The sequence below is a fragment of the Entelurus aequoreus genome, linkage group LG27 (genome assembly GCF_033978785.1).
Source record: "Entelurus aequoreus isolate RoL-2023_Sb linkage group LG27, RoL_Eaeq_v1.1, whole genome shotgun sequence".
Taxonomy (NCBI): domain Eukaryota; kingdom Metazoa; phylum Chordata; class Actinopteri; order Syngnathiformes; family Syngnathidae; genus Entelurus; species Entelurus aequoreus.
Genome location: NC_084757.1, coordinates 25,706,658 through 25,720,971, shown reverse-complemented (window position 1 = coordinate 25,720,971; position 14,314 = coordinate 25,706,658). Strand labels below are relative to the sequence as shown.

At 37.2% G+C, this 14,314-nt stretch overlaps 1 protein-coding gene across 8 annotated transcripts in view; it reads left to right on the top strand.

The window, feature by feature from the left end:
* Positions 1-14,314, top strand: part of LOC133644590 (zinc finger protein GLIS1) — a 256,829-nt gene that overhangs the window by 154,063 nt on the left and 88,452 nt on the right. For all 8 annotated transcript variants that reach the window (XM_062039213.1, XM_062039214.1, XM_062039209.1 and 5 more), the window contains one exon: positions 6,853-7,014. In XM_062039213.1, coding sequence (XP_061895197.1) covers positions 6,853-7,014 — 162 coding nt within the window. The remainder of the gene's footprint in view (positions 1-6,852; positions 7,015-14,314) is intronic.

The window sequence follows — 14,314 nt, the reverse complement described above, 5'->3', positions numbered from 1 at the left end:
ATGGGAAATGACTCCTGACTGGCGGAGAGAAGGCCAAACAGTGTCAGGGCTCAAAGGACGCAGTGTAAAGACGCTGCACGCGTGTAGCGGCTCATTGGGAACATGCAGGAGGTGATGGGGACAAACAACCCTTATGGGCAAGTGTTGGGGCGTAGAATCCGCTGCTGACATGTGGGACAGATATCTGATAAAAAACATTTAGTGGAATTTAACGACAGATGAAGACAGGGGTCTTCATTGTCCCTTCTTATACTCTGTCCTGTTATCTCAACCAGGGGTGTTAAGGTACATTCATACAAAGTAGGGATAGGCAATATGGCCTAAAATCTATATCGCAATGTATATTTCAGCTTTCTGCGATAACGATACATATCACAATATATTACTTGTTATGTAAATGATAATAAAACTATCTCCAAATGAGCTACAAAAGCTCCTATTTTAGGTAATTAATTTACAAAAGGTAATAAACATGGTAGGCCTTAGACTACTAGGAGCTTGCAGCTACACAACAGCTAAGCACACAATAGCAAACAAGATCGACATACCTAGCAAACAAGATCGACATACTGTATTTTTAGGACTATAAGTCGCAGTTTTTTTAATAGTTTGCGACTTATACTCAGGAGCGACTTGTGTGTGAAATTATTAACACATTACCGTAAAATATCAAATAATATGATTTAGCTCATTCACGTAAGAGACTAGACGTATAAGATTTCATGGGATTTAGCGATTAGGAGTGACAGATTGTTTGGTAAACGTATAGCATGTTCTATATGTTATAGTTATTTGAATGACTCTTACCATAATATGTTACGTTAACATACCAGGCACATTCTCAGTTGGTTATTTATGCGTCATATAACGTACACTTATTCAGCCTGTTGTTCACTATTCTTTATTTATTTTAAATTGCCTTTCAAATGTCTATTCTTGGTGCTGGGTTTTTTCAAATACATTTTCCCAAAAAATGCGACAGTGCGACTTATATATGTTTTTTTCCTTATTTATTATGTATTTTCGGCCGGTGCGACTTATACTCCGGAGCGATTTATACTCCGAAAAATACGGTACCTACAAAGTGTCCTCAATTGAACAATATGGCATTCTAAAACACATGCGTCGATATAAATGGGAATGGAATAATTATAGTTGCATATTATTTACACATTCAAAGTCTACAAGGAAGAAGCGTATTGAATGTATTCGGTAACAAGCGTATCCGCATCATTCAACTTACTGCATCATGAGCTCAACTTAATCAATTAATATGACCACTAGGTGTCGCCAAAAAACAAATTACTTCTCCATTTTTTAAAGCATAAATCTGTCATAAGGTTAGTATTTTCATATATATGTCATATACATTGTTCTTTGAATACTTTTATATTAATGGAGCTTTTTCTAACATTATTTACTACACAATAATAAAGGGAAAAGGAAGTGATTTGTGCTGACATCGTATCAGATTGATATCGGTATCGGCCAATACCCAAGGCTCCAATATCGGTATCGTATCGGAAGTGCAAATATTGCATCGGGACACACTGCCGCTAACTGGCCAGAGTAAAATGTCAACCTAGTTTCTAAACCAAAGGGTAAAATGGAAACTTTGAAATCTATATTGTTAAAATATTCTGAATATAATTTTGTAATATTTTTTAAATCACAATATTTGTATTCCTTCACCTTCTATTTGTTTAAATATTTATTTAAAAACAAGATTGTTAATTATTCAAATATTATTTTGCAAAAGCCATATTTAATTAAAAAATATTATATATCATTATTACATATTAACGAGTATATAATATCCAGCAGCATGGTGGACCAGGGGTTAGTGTGTGTGCCTCACTATAAAAGTTCGATTCCCGGGCACTGAGTCTTTCTGTGTGATGTTTGCATGCTCTTCCACACTTCTTGGGCAATCGTCAATTCTAGAATATATTAAGTATCAATTACATTTTCTATCCTATTGAAATTGCTGATCAATGTGATAATATGTTTAGGTACCTTTTTGCTGTTTTAATCTACAAAATGTATTATATATTTAAAATAACATTTGTTGTAACGCTGCAATCTTATGTGAAGGAAATATATTTTTGTTGTCAGTATTTTACGTGTCTGCACAAATGTTGCAGCTATTAAGACTGCAGAGACAAGTTGAAGCTCCAAGCGATCAGCATGGTCACCCAACACGACTTGGCCATGACTGGTTTAGGTTTCGCCGTTATTAAATGGAGCGTCTGTGAATAGGATGCTCAACTTTGCACAGTGTAGGTGAATTCAGAGGACTAAAGGGATGAGCACTGAGAATGGGCCGTCTTTCTCTTCTCCTGCAACTTGATCTGTTATAGGCAGGGTGTTATACAATGTACAGTAATGATAGTTAGAGAATAGATGTTGCTGAAGTAATGTACAATTCTATGTCACCCGTTTTTGGGCAATCTTCTTCATTTTCCATTCATCCATCCATTATTAATGTTTTTGTTATTTCTATTTATTTTTGTATTGCTTATTCTTAGAATATTTTTTTGTCAAATCACTGTAATGTGCTTTGTGTTAATATGCTAGCATCAGTGCCAGGTGGCTATATTTCATGTACCGTATTTTCTGAGGATATAAGCGCACCCACTAAAGTTTAGAAGAAACATGTTTTTTTTCCATATATAAGCCGCACCGGACTAAAAGCCGCATATACATATGCTGTGAAATGAGAAATTAGAAGTCATCGTCATGGACTCACTAGCTGCTTAATCTATCTCCTAATCGGCTAAACAGACTCAATAACTCCACGGTGATGTTATGGTGAATTTTCTGAGGAATTTGTAAACCTGATACAGAACAGAAAGAATGCCATTGTATGTTAATAATACTAACACAGACACTCGTAAACATGTTAGCATATTAGCTAATGCTAACAACGCTAGTTTCATTACATTACGATAACACATACAAATATTCTGAGAATAGATGCCAACCCGCAGGCTTGGAGAAACCCACCCAATGTCAAGGGGGCCGCAAGGACGTTGCCTTTGAGCGATCACCCGCCGCCTCCGTCTTCTATTGACATCACGGCAACAGCGGTGGCTGCAATATCTTTCTCAAAGTGTATTACGGCTCATGACGCAAAACACCCTTTAATGAAAACACTTACAAGTTGCTAACGTACTGTGTCGAAATTTTTGAAATATCGCTTTTGTTTTGCGAAAAACTGCAATGGAAACGCAGCTACAGTTGGAGTTAAAACAATCTAAATTCATTTTAACAGTTACAATGAATGAATGAATGAAATGAGTTTATTTCGGTCATATAATCAACCATTTTGTGTGTTCAAATTAACAGTACAGATTATACATATTTAACAATCATACACATTCACACATAAAAAGAAAATAAAAATAATGACAGAAAAGGAATAGGCTGAAACCAAGGTTTATATTTGCCTATCCTATACATTCACTGAAAATAAGATTACCTGGAACATCAACGTTCAATAAAATCAATGGGATGAAAGTAATTGTTACCATATTTTATAATTTTCTATTATTTCACCTTTCCAGGCTTTCTTAAACCTTAACAAAGAACTACATGTCTTCAACTCATCACTGAGCTTGTTCCACCATTTAACTCCTAAAACTGAAATACATTTGTATTTTATATTCCTTCTTACTTTACGTATTTCAAAAATCAATACCCCCCCGTAAATTATAGTTTTTTCCTCTTAATTTAAATAACCTAAGAATACAAGCTAAAAGGCTGTTGTTCTTTACTCGAAACATAATTTCCATTGTTTTTAAAAACACAATATCTGAACATTTTAACACATTAGAACTTATAAATAATGGATTGGTAGGTTCATACTAGCACGCTTTGTGTATTATTTTAATGACTCTTTTTTTAAGTTAATTATTGGGTCTATGTTTGATTTAAAAACATTTCCCCAAACTTCAACACAAAGTGTTGAATATGGAAAAATAAAAGTATAATATAACATATGCAGACATTTCTTATTCATCATGTGTCTTACTTTATAAAGAATAGGCAACAACAAGCAAATGACACATATAGGCCTTGAAGCATGTTGCAACCAAATAAGCCCATGAGCATCATTATTTAGAATTCTTCTTTCACTGTGTTTTGTGCACTTATTGCGTTCTCTCATAGCCTTCAAAGCTATAGGCGGTCCTGGAGATAGGATGACAAACAGTCCTGAAGATCCAGTGACAATTAAGTCTCGTTCCATTGATCTCAATGTACCGCTTAATACCGTAATGGGAGGCGTTTCATGTTGCCGTAAGTAACATTGAACTGTGGCATCTTTCCCGCTGCACACTACGGTGGACTTTGGCAGCCTCAAGAGGCAGCTTGTGGACACGCGAGACGTCCACCCCCCTGAATCATTCATGTGTTAACAAATCTGTGGGCTTCATTGGCTGAGTGGTTGGGATCAAATGGGGGCAAGCTTGGGTCTGATAGCAGCTTGTTTACAGCCACTGTCACTTGTCCGTCTGAACGTACCGTGCGCATGTGAGTGCCGGGCTTATGCTTTGCATTACAGCCCATTAACTGCTGTCTCGCGCCAGGCTCAGGTTTCCACCGTCACTCGCGCAGCCTTGAGGCAGGTGGAGTGTCATGTCCGCCCGTCACTGTCTTTAAAGTCACTGGGCATTTCCTCAAATCTACTCAGATTGGCCATGAAGTCAAACATTGAACGCTTATACCACCCAGGTTTCCAGAAAGCAAGTCTTTTTGATTCCCGTGATGGGAGTGCTTCATATTTCTACAGCTGGGAAAGTGATCAAGGAATTCAGGAAAAATATATTGGACGGAATCCATCCATTTCATATACTGCTTATCCTGTTCAGAGTAATGTTGTCCCGATACCAATATTTTAGTACCGGTACCAAAATGTATTTCAGTACTTTTCGGTACTTTTTTAAATAAGGGGGACCACAAAAAAATTGCATTATTGCCTTTATTTTAACAAGAAATCTTAGGGTACATTAAACATATGTTTCTTATTGCAATCGAAGAACAATTTTGTCCTTAAATAAAACATACAAGACAGCTTGTCTTTTAGTAGTAAGTAAACAAACAAAGACTCCTAATTTGTCTGCTGATGTATGCAGTAACATATTGTGTCATTTCTCATTCTATTTTGTCAAAATTATGAGGGACAAGCTGTAAAAATGGATCATTAATCCACTCTTCCATTCCATCCATACTTTCTGTTTTAACATGTTCTATCTACACTTCTGTTAAATTTAATAATCGCTTTTTATTTTGTTGTTTGGATGCTCTACATTAGTTTTGGATGATACCACAAATGTAGGTATCGATCCAATACCAAGTAGTTACAGGATCATACATTGGTCATATTCAAAGTCCTCATGTGTCCAGGGACATATTTCCTGAGTTTATAAACATAATATACATTTTAAAAAAAGGAAAAAAGATTTAAAGATGTAATCATAGTAGTATCGACTAGATACACTATTGTACTTGGTATCATTACAGTACATATTTAGGAGCAACAAACAAGAAGAAACAAGGTTGAATCCTATTTTGACAGCTAACACCATCTTAAAAATGTTTGGCTAGCATAACAAATGTAATATTCAACACAGAGGATATGTTAGCATCACTACAGTTTGAATGTTAATGCTAAGAAATTGTTTGTTAGCAATAATGTGTGACGATCTGTCACTTCATTTCTGTTTGTGCTTCCTTGTTTTGTGTTTACTTCCAATCAGTGCTCTTATTTTGTTTCTATTACCTGCTTGTCCCGCTGAGCGCTGTTTTTCCCCTTCACCTGCTGTTGATTGGCAGCCGGTCCACACCTGGTGCCAATCAACAGGCTTACATTTATGCCAGCCTCGTGCACTCTGCAGTGCTCGAGGATTGATTATTGTTTGTGAACTGTACATGCAAGACTGCTTCATTCTATTAAAATCCTCTTACCTGCACATCGTCCTCCTGGTTCCTGCATCTTGGGGTCACTACAACTGCAGCCATGCGAGCTCCTAACATAATGAATACCTTTTTAATGTGTTAAATACATTTTTGATCATATCCTAATCAGTTTTTCTGTTTAGTTTGGTTCTTTATTCATTATCTATTACCTGGTTCATGTTCACCCGCCTACATACTTTTTGACTTTTTTTATGTTCGGTAAGTAATAAATAGGGATGCTCCTGTTGAAAAAGTGCAATTTCAATGTCATGTGCTTTTTTAAAAAGAAAGAATAAGGGTAATTTGAAAAATATCCTTGTTTATTTCAACAATTTTCCCCCAAAAGACGCATTGAGGCTAGAATGTGGGTTATGTTTGATTACTCAATTAATTTGCAGGCAGGTTATATCTGCAACCCTATATTTTAGATATTACTGCTACCAAGTTTTGAGCAAATAAACAATGTGCATTCAAGTAAAAGATTCAAAACATGTCGGTTATGACATTCGGATTATACAATTGCATTTGTGTCAAAATATCAGGCTCTTTTTTAAAGTTAATTTAAATTATGCAAGCAAGTAATTCACTGTGATAAGTAGCAATTATTCATAATCCAAAAGTGTAAATAATCTAATTTAAGAAAATTACTAATTTGCAGTAATTTGTGTCTGGACCAAACCGAAATGTCAGTACAGATTTGCCACTCGATACACAATTTAAGTGAGGGACAGGAATAGTACACTGCATTTTTTATTTTAGTTTTAGTTACGTACCTCCCGTGAAAAATTCAAATCAACTCTTAATTGTTCATTTCAGGAGCCTGTCACTCACAAGCCTACATAATGCTCCGATGCATTGCCATCATAATTGATACACGTGTGCGCTGCTCCACAGTTCGAGGGCTGCAACAAAGCCTTTTCACGTCTGGAGAACCTGAAGATCCACTTGAGGAGCCACACGGGGGAGAAGCCTTACCTGTGCCAGCACCCGGGCTGCCAGAAAGCTTTCAGCAACTCCAGCGACCGCGCTAAGCATCAGCGCACTCATCTGGACACGGTCAGTAATGAAGCGTCTGATCTCTGCATCTGTCTCTAGTAGGGTAGATCCAGGACGATTTGATACCAGGCCAATATGCACTATTACACCGTATTGATCTGATGGGAATCTTTCTCCTTAGAAAATGTATGAAAAAGAAAGGTCGTCCTATATTTGGGCTAGAGATTTACACATATAAAACAAAAGTGAAGTGAATTGTATTTATATAGCGCTTTTCTCTAGTGACTCAAAGCGCTTTATATAGTGAAACCCATTATCAAGGAAGCTACTTTTCGCCAAGCGTGTTGGAGCTTTTCTTCCTGTCATTCACCTACACGGGTGATCAGAAAAGATGCAACAGTGACAAAAGAGTGACCCACTGAGAAAAAAAAGCATGTCAAAAACTGTCAGCAAAATAGCAAACAACAAAGGAGGAGCTATGATGCTAAGAAACATATCATTTTTAATGTGTTATTTCACTTGATTTTTGTCTTGATATAAAGTATACCAATGATTGTCTAACACACACTAAGTGTGGTAAGCTTATCCTCTGCATTTGACCCATCACCCTTGATCACCCCCTGGGAGGTGAGGGGAGCAGTGAGCAGCAGCTCGGGCTGTGCCCTGGAATCATTTTGGTGATTTAACCCCCAATTCCAACCCTTGATGCTGAGTGCCAAGCAGGGAGGTAATGGGTCCCATTTTTATAGCTTTTGGTATCATCTTAAGTTTAGTTTTTTTCACCAAAAGGATTGTCTTAAAGCCGGGTCAATATGGTAATTAATCACACTAAGGCCCCTGAATCCACATCTCATCAATGTTTGGACAATTTAATGCTTCACACTTCTACAAAGGGCATGCTTGGATGTGTTTGGTCTGGGCTAAACAATGTTTTCCCAAAAACAGATCTTCAAAAAAAGTGTTATGGTTGGGTCAATTTTTTTTCCAATATTTGTTGTTGAAGCAATACTATAATATCCATATGTACAGTAAATATTTGTTTGCTAGCAGGCTACTTTCTGGTTCATGGGGTAATGCTAATTCCATTATCCAGATTTGTATTTATCTTTCATTCAGCCAATATTAAATAATTGATACAACATCAAAATTGATCATAAAAGAAAAGGAGCAGAAAGAAGTATGCAGTCATCCCTCGTTTATTGCTGTTAATTGATTACGGACATAACCACAATAAATGAATTCCCACAAAATAAGAATAAATAGAATTCCAATACAAAACCCAAAACCAGTGAAGTTGGCACGTTGTGTAACTCGTAAATAAAAACGGAATACAATGATTTTCAAATCCTTTTTAACCTATATTCAATTAAATAGACTGCAAAGACTAGATACTTAACGTTCGAACTGGTAAAAATTATAATTTTTTGCAAATATTAGCTCATTTGGAATTTGATGCCTGCAACATGTTTCTAAAAAGCTGGCACAAGTGGCAAACAAGACTGAGAAAGTTGAGCAATGCTCATCAAATACTTATTTGGAAAATCCCACAGGTGAACAGGCTAATTGGGAACAAGTGGGTGCCATGATTGGGTATAAAGGCAGCTTCCATGAAATGCTCAGTCATTCACAAACATAGATGGGGCAAGGTTCACCACTTTGTGAACAAATGCGTGAGTAAATTGTCGAACAGTTTAAGAACAACATTTCTCAATGAGCTATTGCATGGAATTTAGGGATTTCACCATCCAAGGTCCGTAATATTATCAAAAGGTTCAGAGAATCTGGAGAAATCACTGCACTGCAGGCGGTACTTCAAAAACCGACATTAGTGTGTAAAGGATATCACCACAGTAGGAAAGGCGATGTAACACAGTGGTAAAAAATGCCCCTGTGCCAACTTTTTTGCAACGTGTTGCTGCCATTAAATTCTAAGTTAATGATAATTAGCACAAAAAAAATGTGTTTCTCAGTTCGAAAATTAAATATCTTGTCTTTGCAGTCTATTCAATTGAATATAAGTTGAAAAGGATTTGCAAATCATAGTATTCTGTTTTTATTTACGAATTACACAACGTGCCAACTTCACTGGTTTTGGGTTTTGTATTTTCATAGTTAGAAAATTAAAAAAAAAACTGTTTAGGACCTTCCAAATACATATTCAACATTATGAAAGGTCTGTAGACCAGTGCATCCCAAACTTTTTTCACCAAGTACCACCTCAGAAAACACTTGACACCCCAAGTACCACCATAAGGACCAACATTAAAATACAGTATCGTAATAGTGCCTAAGTAGTACCTAAGTATTCATTAAAAACAAGATTTCATTTAGCAGGTATGTTGTAACTCACAGTTTAAACTGTAACACTGTGTTTGAATATAGGAAAATAAAACTGTTACATTACAATATTTAATTAAATGATTATCGCGCCCACATAAAATAACACCCTTCAGTCACCTTTACACTTTTTTAATATAATATAGTAGTACCTGCTGAGGCTGAAGCAATCAGTGGTCTGATTGGTTTGGTCTCATCTAGTGGCCAATACTACTGTAGTACTAAGATTTTTTGTTGTAAATGCTTAATTTAGGACCAAAATATTGTGGAAATATGTTTTAAAAAAAGAAATTGTGGTGACGCAGCAATATTTAAAGAGCGATGTGGATGACCGTAAACTCATATCTGCCCCCTATTAATACAAATACAACATTAGCTATTCAACTCAGAACACATTTAACTTGCATTAAGGCCATATTTCTACATCAGGGGTCCCCAAACTATGGCCTGCAGGAGGGTAAATGGAACAAAGAAAAAGGAGGATTACCTCCAAATTCTTCAGGACAACATAAAATCATCAGTCCAGAGGTTGGGTCTGGGGCGCAGTTGGGTGTTCCAACAGGACAATGACCTCAAACACACGTCAAAAGTGGTAAAGGAATGGCTAAATCAGGCTACAATTAAGGTTTTAAAATGGCCTTCCCAAAATCCTGACTTAAACGTGTCTACAATGCTGAAGAAACAAGTCCATGTCAGAAAACCAACAAATTTAGCTGAACTGCACCAATTTTGTCAAGAGGAGTGGTCAAAAATTCAACCAGAAGCTTGCCAGAAGCTTGTGGATGGCTACCAAAAGCGCCTTATTGCAGTGAAACTTGCCAAGGGACATGTAACCAAATATTAACATTGCTGTATGTATACTTTTGACCCAGCAGATTTGGTCACATTTTCAGTAGACCCATAATAAATTCATAAAAGAACCAAACTTCATGAATGTTTTTTGTGACCAACAAGTATGTGCTCCAATCACTCTATCACAAAAAAATAAGACTTGTAGAAATGATTGGAAACTCAAGACAGCCATGAAATTATGTCCTTCACAAGTGTATGTAAACTTTTGACCACGACTGTCTATGTATACATACAGCCCGGCCCCCGGCCAAATTTTTTTAACCCAATGCGGCCCCCGAGTCAAAAAGTTTGGGGACCCCTGTTCTAGATCATACCATCCGTCAAACAAATAAACAAAAACATCATCTTGCTCAAAGTCATATCTTTTCATCATCCTTTTTAAATAAAGAAATAGATTTACATTGTTTTTGTTCCTCGGTCAAGTTTGTTCTATTTACTAACAGCTTTGATTGCAACGCATCTTTGCATTGTCACTTCACAACTTTCACACATGCACAAGTAGTTTAGTATATTAATTAAAGGCCTACTGAAACCCACTACTACCGACCATGCAGTCTGATAGTTTATATATCAATGATGAAATCTTAACATTGCCACACATGCCAATACGGCCGGGTTAACTTATAAAGTGCAATTTTAAATTTCCCCGCTAAACTTTCGGTTGAAAACGTCTATGTATGATGACGTATGCGCGTGACGTCAATCGTTGAAACGGAAGTATTGGGACACATTGTATCCAATACAAAAAGCTCTGTTTTCATCGCAAAATTCCACAGTATTCTGGACATCTGTGTTGGTGAATTTTTTGCAATTTGTTTAATGAACAATGAAGACTGCAAAAAAGAAAGCTTTAGGTGGGATCGGTGTATTAGCGGCTGGCTGCAACAACACAACCAGGAGGACTTTGACTTGGATAGCAGACGCGCTATCCGACGCTAGCCGCCGACCGCATCTATGATCGGGTGAAGTCCTTCGTCGCTCCGTCGATCGCTGGAACGCAGGTGAGCACGGGTGTTGATGAGCAGATGAGGGCTGGCTGGCGTAGGTGGATAGCTAATGTTTTTAGCATAGCTCTGTGAGGTCCCGTTGCTAAGTTAGTTTCAATGGCGTCGTTAGCAACAGCATTGTTAAGCTTCGCCAGGCTGGAAAGCGTTAACCGTGTAGTTACAGGTCCATGGTTTAATAGTATTGTTGATTTTCTGTCTATCCTTCCAGTCAGGGGTTTATTTCTTTTGTTTCTATCTGCAGTTAAGCCCGATGCTATCACGTTAGCTCCGTAGCTAAAGGGCTTCGCCGATGTATTGTCGTGGAGATAAAAGTCACTGTGAATGTCCATTTCGCGTTCTCGACTCTCATTTTCAAGAGGATATAGTATCCAAGGTGGTTTAAAATACAAATCCGTGATCGACAATAGAAAAAGGAGAGAGTGTGGAATCCAATGAGCCCTTGTACCTAAGTTACGGTCATAGCGAAAAAAGATGCGTCCTGCACTGCACTCTAGTCCTTCACTCTCACGTTCCTCATCTGCGAATCTTTCATCCTGGCTCAAATTAATGGGGTAATCGTCGCTTTCTCTGTCCGAATCACTCTCGCTGCTGGTGTAAACAATGGGGAAATGTGAGGAGCCTTTCAACCTGCGACGTCACGCTACTTCCGGTACAGGCAAGGCTTTTTTTTATCAGCGACCAAAAGTTGCGAACTTTATCGTCAATGTTCTCTACTAAATCCTTTCAGCAAAAATATGGCAATATCGCGAAATGATCAAGTATGACACATAGAATGGATCTGCTATCCCCGTTTAAATAAAAAAAATTCATTTCAGTAGGCCTTTAAATCTTGCCAACTTATTTGTCCTACTAATTAAAGATGAAAAAAGTCACCAATACTTTTTTTGTCCTCACTGAGCCTGTGCAAGGTCTTGTATATTATAACAGTCAATATATTATTTTCTTTAAAATCCTACACAAATATTTACCTTATATTTTGTATTTTCATTAAAAAAATTCAAGTTATGTTGAAATAATGTCATTTTCAGCGTTGACAGGTTATGAATGTTTACAATGTTCCTGCTGTGTCCCAGCTTCTTGGTTTTTATAACCCGCTTTCAAACCCTGGCTGCCCTCAGTGCCTACACTATTTCCACATCTTGACAGTGTTAGACTGCAAGCAGTGCAGTGACACCATACAGATCGTGAAGTGATCGCTTCCATTCACTGCAGTTGCGGCTCAGGGGTCCTGACAGACTTGGATCGGGGGTGGCGAGCGTAGACAGAGCTCGGCCTGTTCTTCTGATTGGCGGGGGCGGGGGGGAAGCCACGGTTGCTCGCTCCTACGTTACGGTCACCTGAGCAGCAGTGCCTCGCTTTGTCGCCGTTCATTTGCAGAGTTAAAAGACATTTAAACTTGTAATTTTTTCCCCTCTTTATTCATACTGTAAATTAATAAGAAAATGTACTTAATATTTTTATTTCAAATTGTAGTAAATAATTATATATTGACTAGAATTTTAATAGTTACTGTAGTAATAATAACTATATGTACAAAGTACATAATTATACTTTTCATTAATATTTTTTTGAAAAGGTTGTGTTTTTAATGAGAGTTGACCAAAAAATTTATAAATCAAAAAAATACATAAGTTTGGCTGTATTTCATTATTTATGCAACTGAGTTCTGTACAATTTTATTAGAATTTACAGTGCATCACTTTTTGTTATTTAAAGTCTTATTCCATGATAAAACAAATTCATTTTGGCCTCAAAATTCTGATAAAGACTGTGATTTTTTTTTGGATTTTTTTTTACATTTTGCAAATGTATTAAAAATTAAATAAATTTAAAAAAACACGTGTAAATAAGTATTCACAGCTTGTGTCCAATACTTTGTTGAAGCACCTTTGGCAGCAATTACAGCCTCAAGTCTTTTTGCAACAATCTTGGCACACCAACCTTTGGCAATTTCGCTCACTTCTCTTTCCACCACCTCTCAAGCTCCATCAGGTTGGATAGGAAGTGCTGGTTATCATCTTTCCCTCTATCCCAGGGGTCGGCAACCCAAAATGTTGTCTGGAGCTGCAAAAAATTACAAGTCTTATATAAGTGTTATAATGAAGGCAACACATGGTGTAAGTGTCTATATTAGCTATAATGGCCAATATCAAAGGCTGACGCAAATCTTCGTTGACAGAAATGTTGTATTTTAATTTCTATTCTACACATTTTGCAACATTGGAAATCAATAGTAAAATGAAGGCTTCTCACAGGATGAGATAACTTCTGGAAATTACTGGCTCATAATGGCCAAAGGTATAGATGTGTGTGTCCAAGTTTTAGGAAACGGCAGGCTGTCTTCTTCTAATAGATTTATTACAATCTTTGCAAGCTGGGTAACATTTGCTGTGTGGTCTGGAACAACATGGCACACAAACAACATTCTGAAATGCAGCCAATATTACATACAGATAATGTGTCATGAGACATGCAAATATAAATTAAATACACAGAGAACATAAGTAAAGGAAATTAAATAAGCCCAAATATACCTACAAACGAGGCATAATGATGCAAATACCTACAAACGAGGCATAATGATGCAATTTGTACATACAGCTAGCCTAAATAGCATGTTAGCATCGATTAGCTTGCAGTCATGGATTGACCAAATATGCCTGTGAAGCACTCCAGCAAATCAATAAAATCAACAAGGCTCACCTTTGTGCATTCACGCACAGCATAAAACGTCTGGTGGACAAAATGAGACAAAGAAGGAGTGGCATAAAACACGTCTTTCTGTGGCAGCATCGGAGAAAGTTGTACATGTAAACAAACTATGATGAGTTCAAGGATCGCTGAAATTAGTAGGACAAAACGGTGCTTGCCAAATATGCTCATCAGTGAAGCATGTTTTATATAAACAGTTGGATTTCTAACAATTAGGAAGGCTTGTGTCATGTTTGTATATTAAAACAAAAAATACATATTTTTCTTCATCTTTTTCCATTTTCACACATCTCTGAAAGAGGGCCAGGGAGCCACTATGGCGGCGCTAAAGAGCCGCATGCGACTCCAGAGACACGGGTTGACTAGTATCCCAGTTCCTGCCGCTGAAAAACATCCAAACATGCTTCGCTGCAGGGATGGTATTGTCCTGTTGAAGAGCGGTGCGTGGTTTC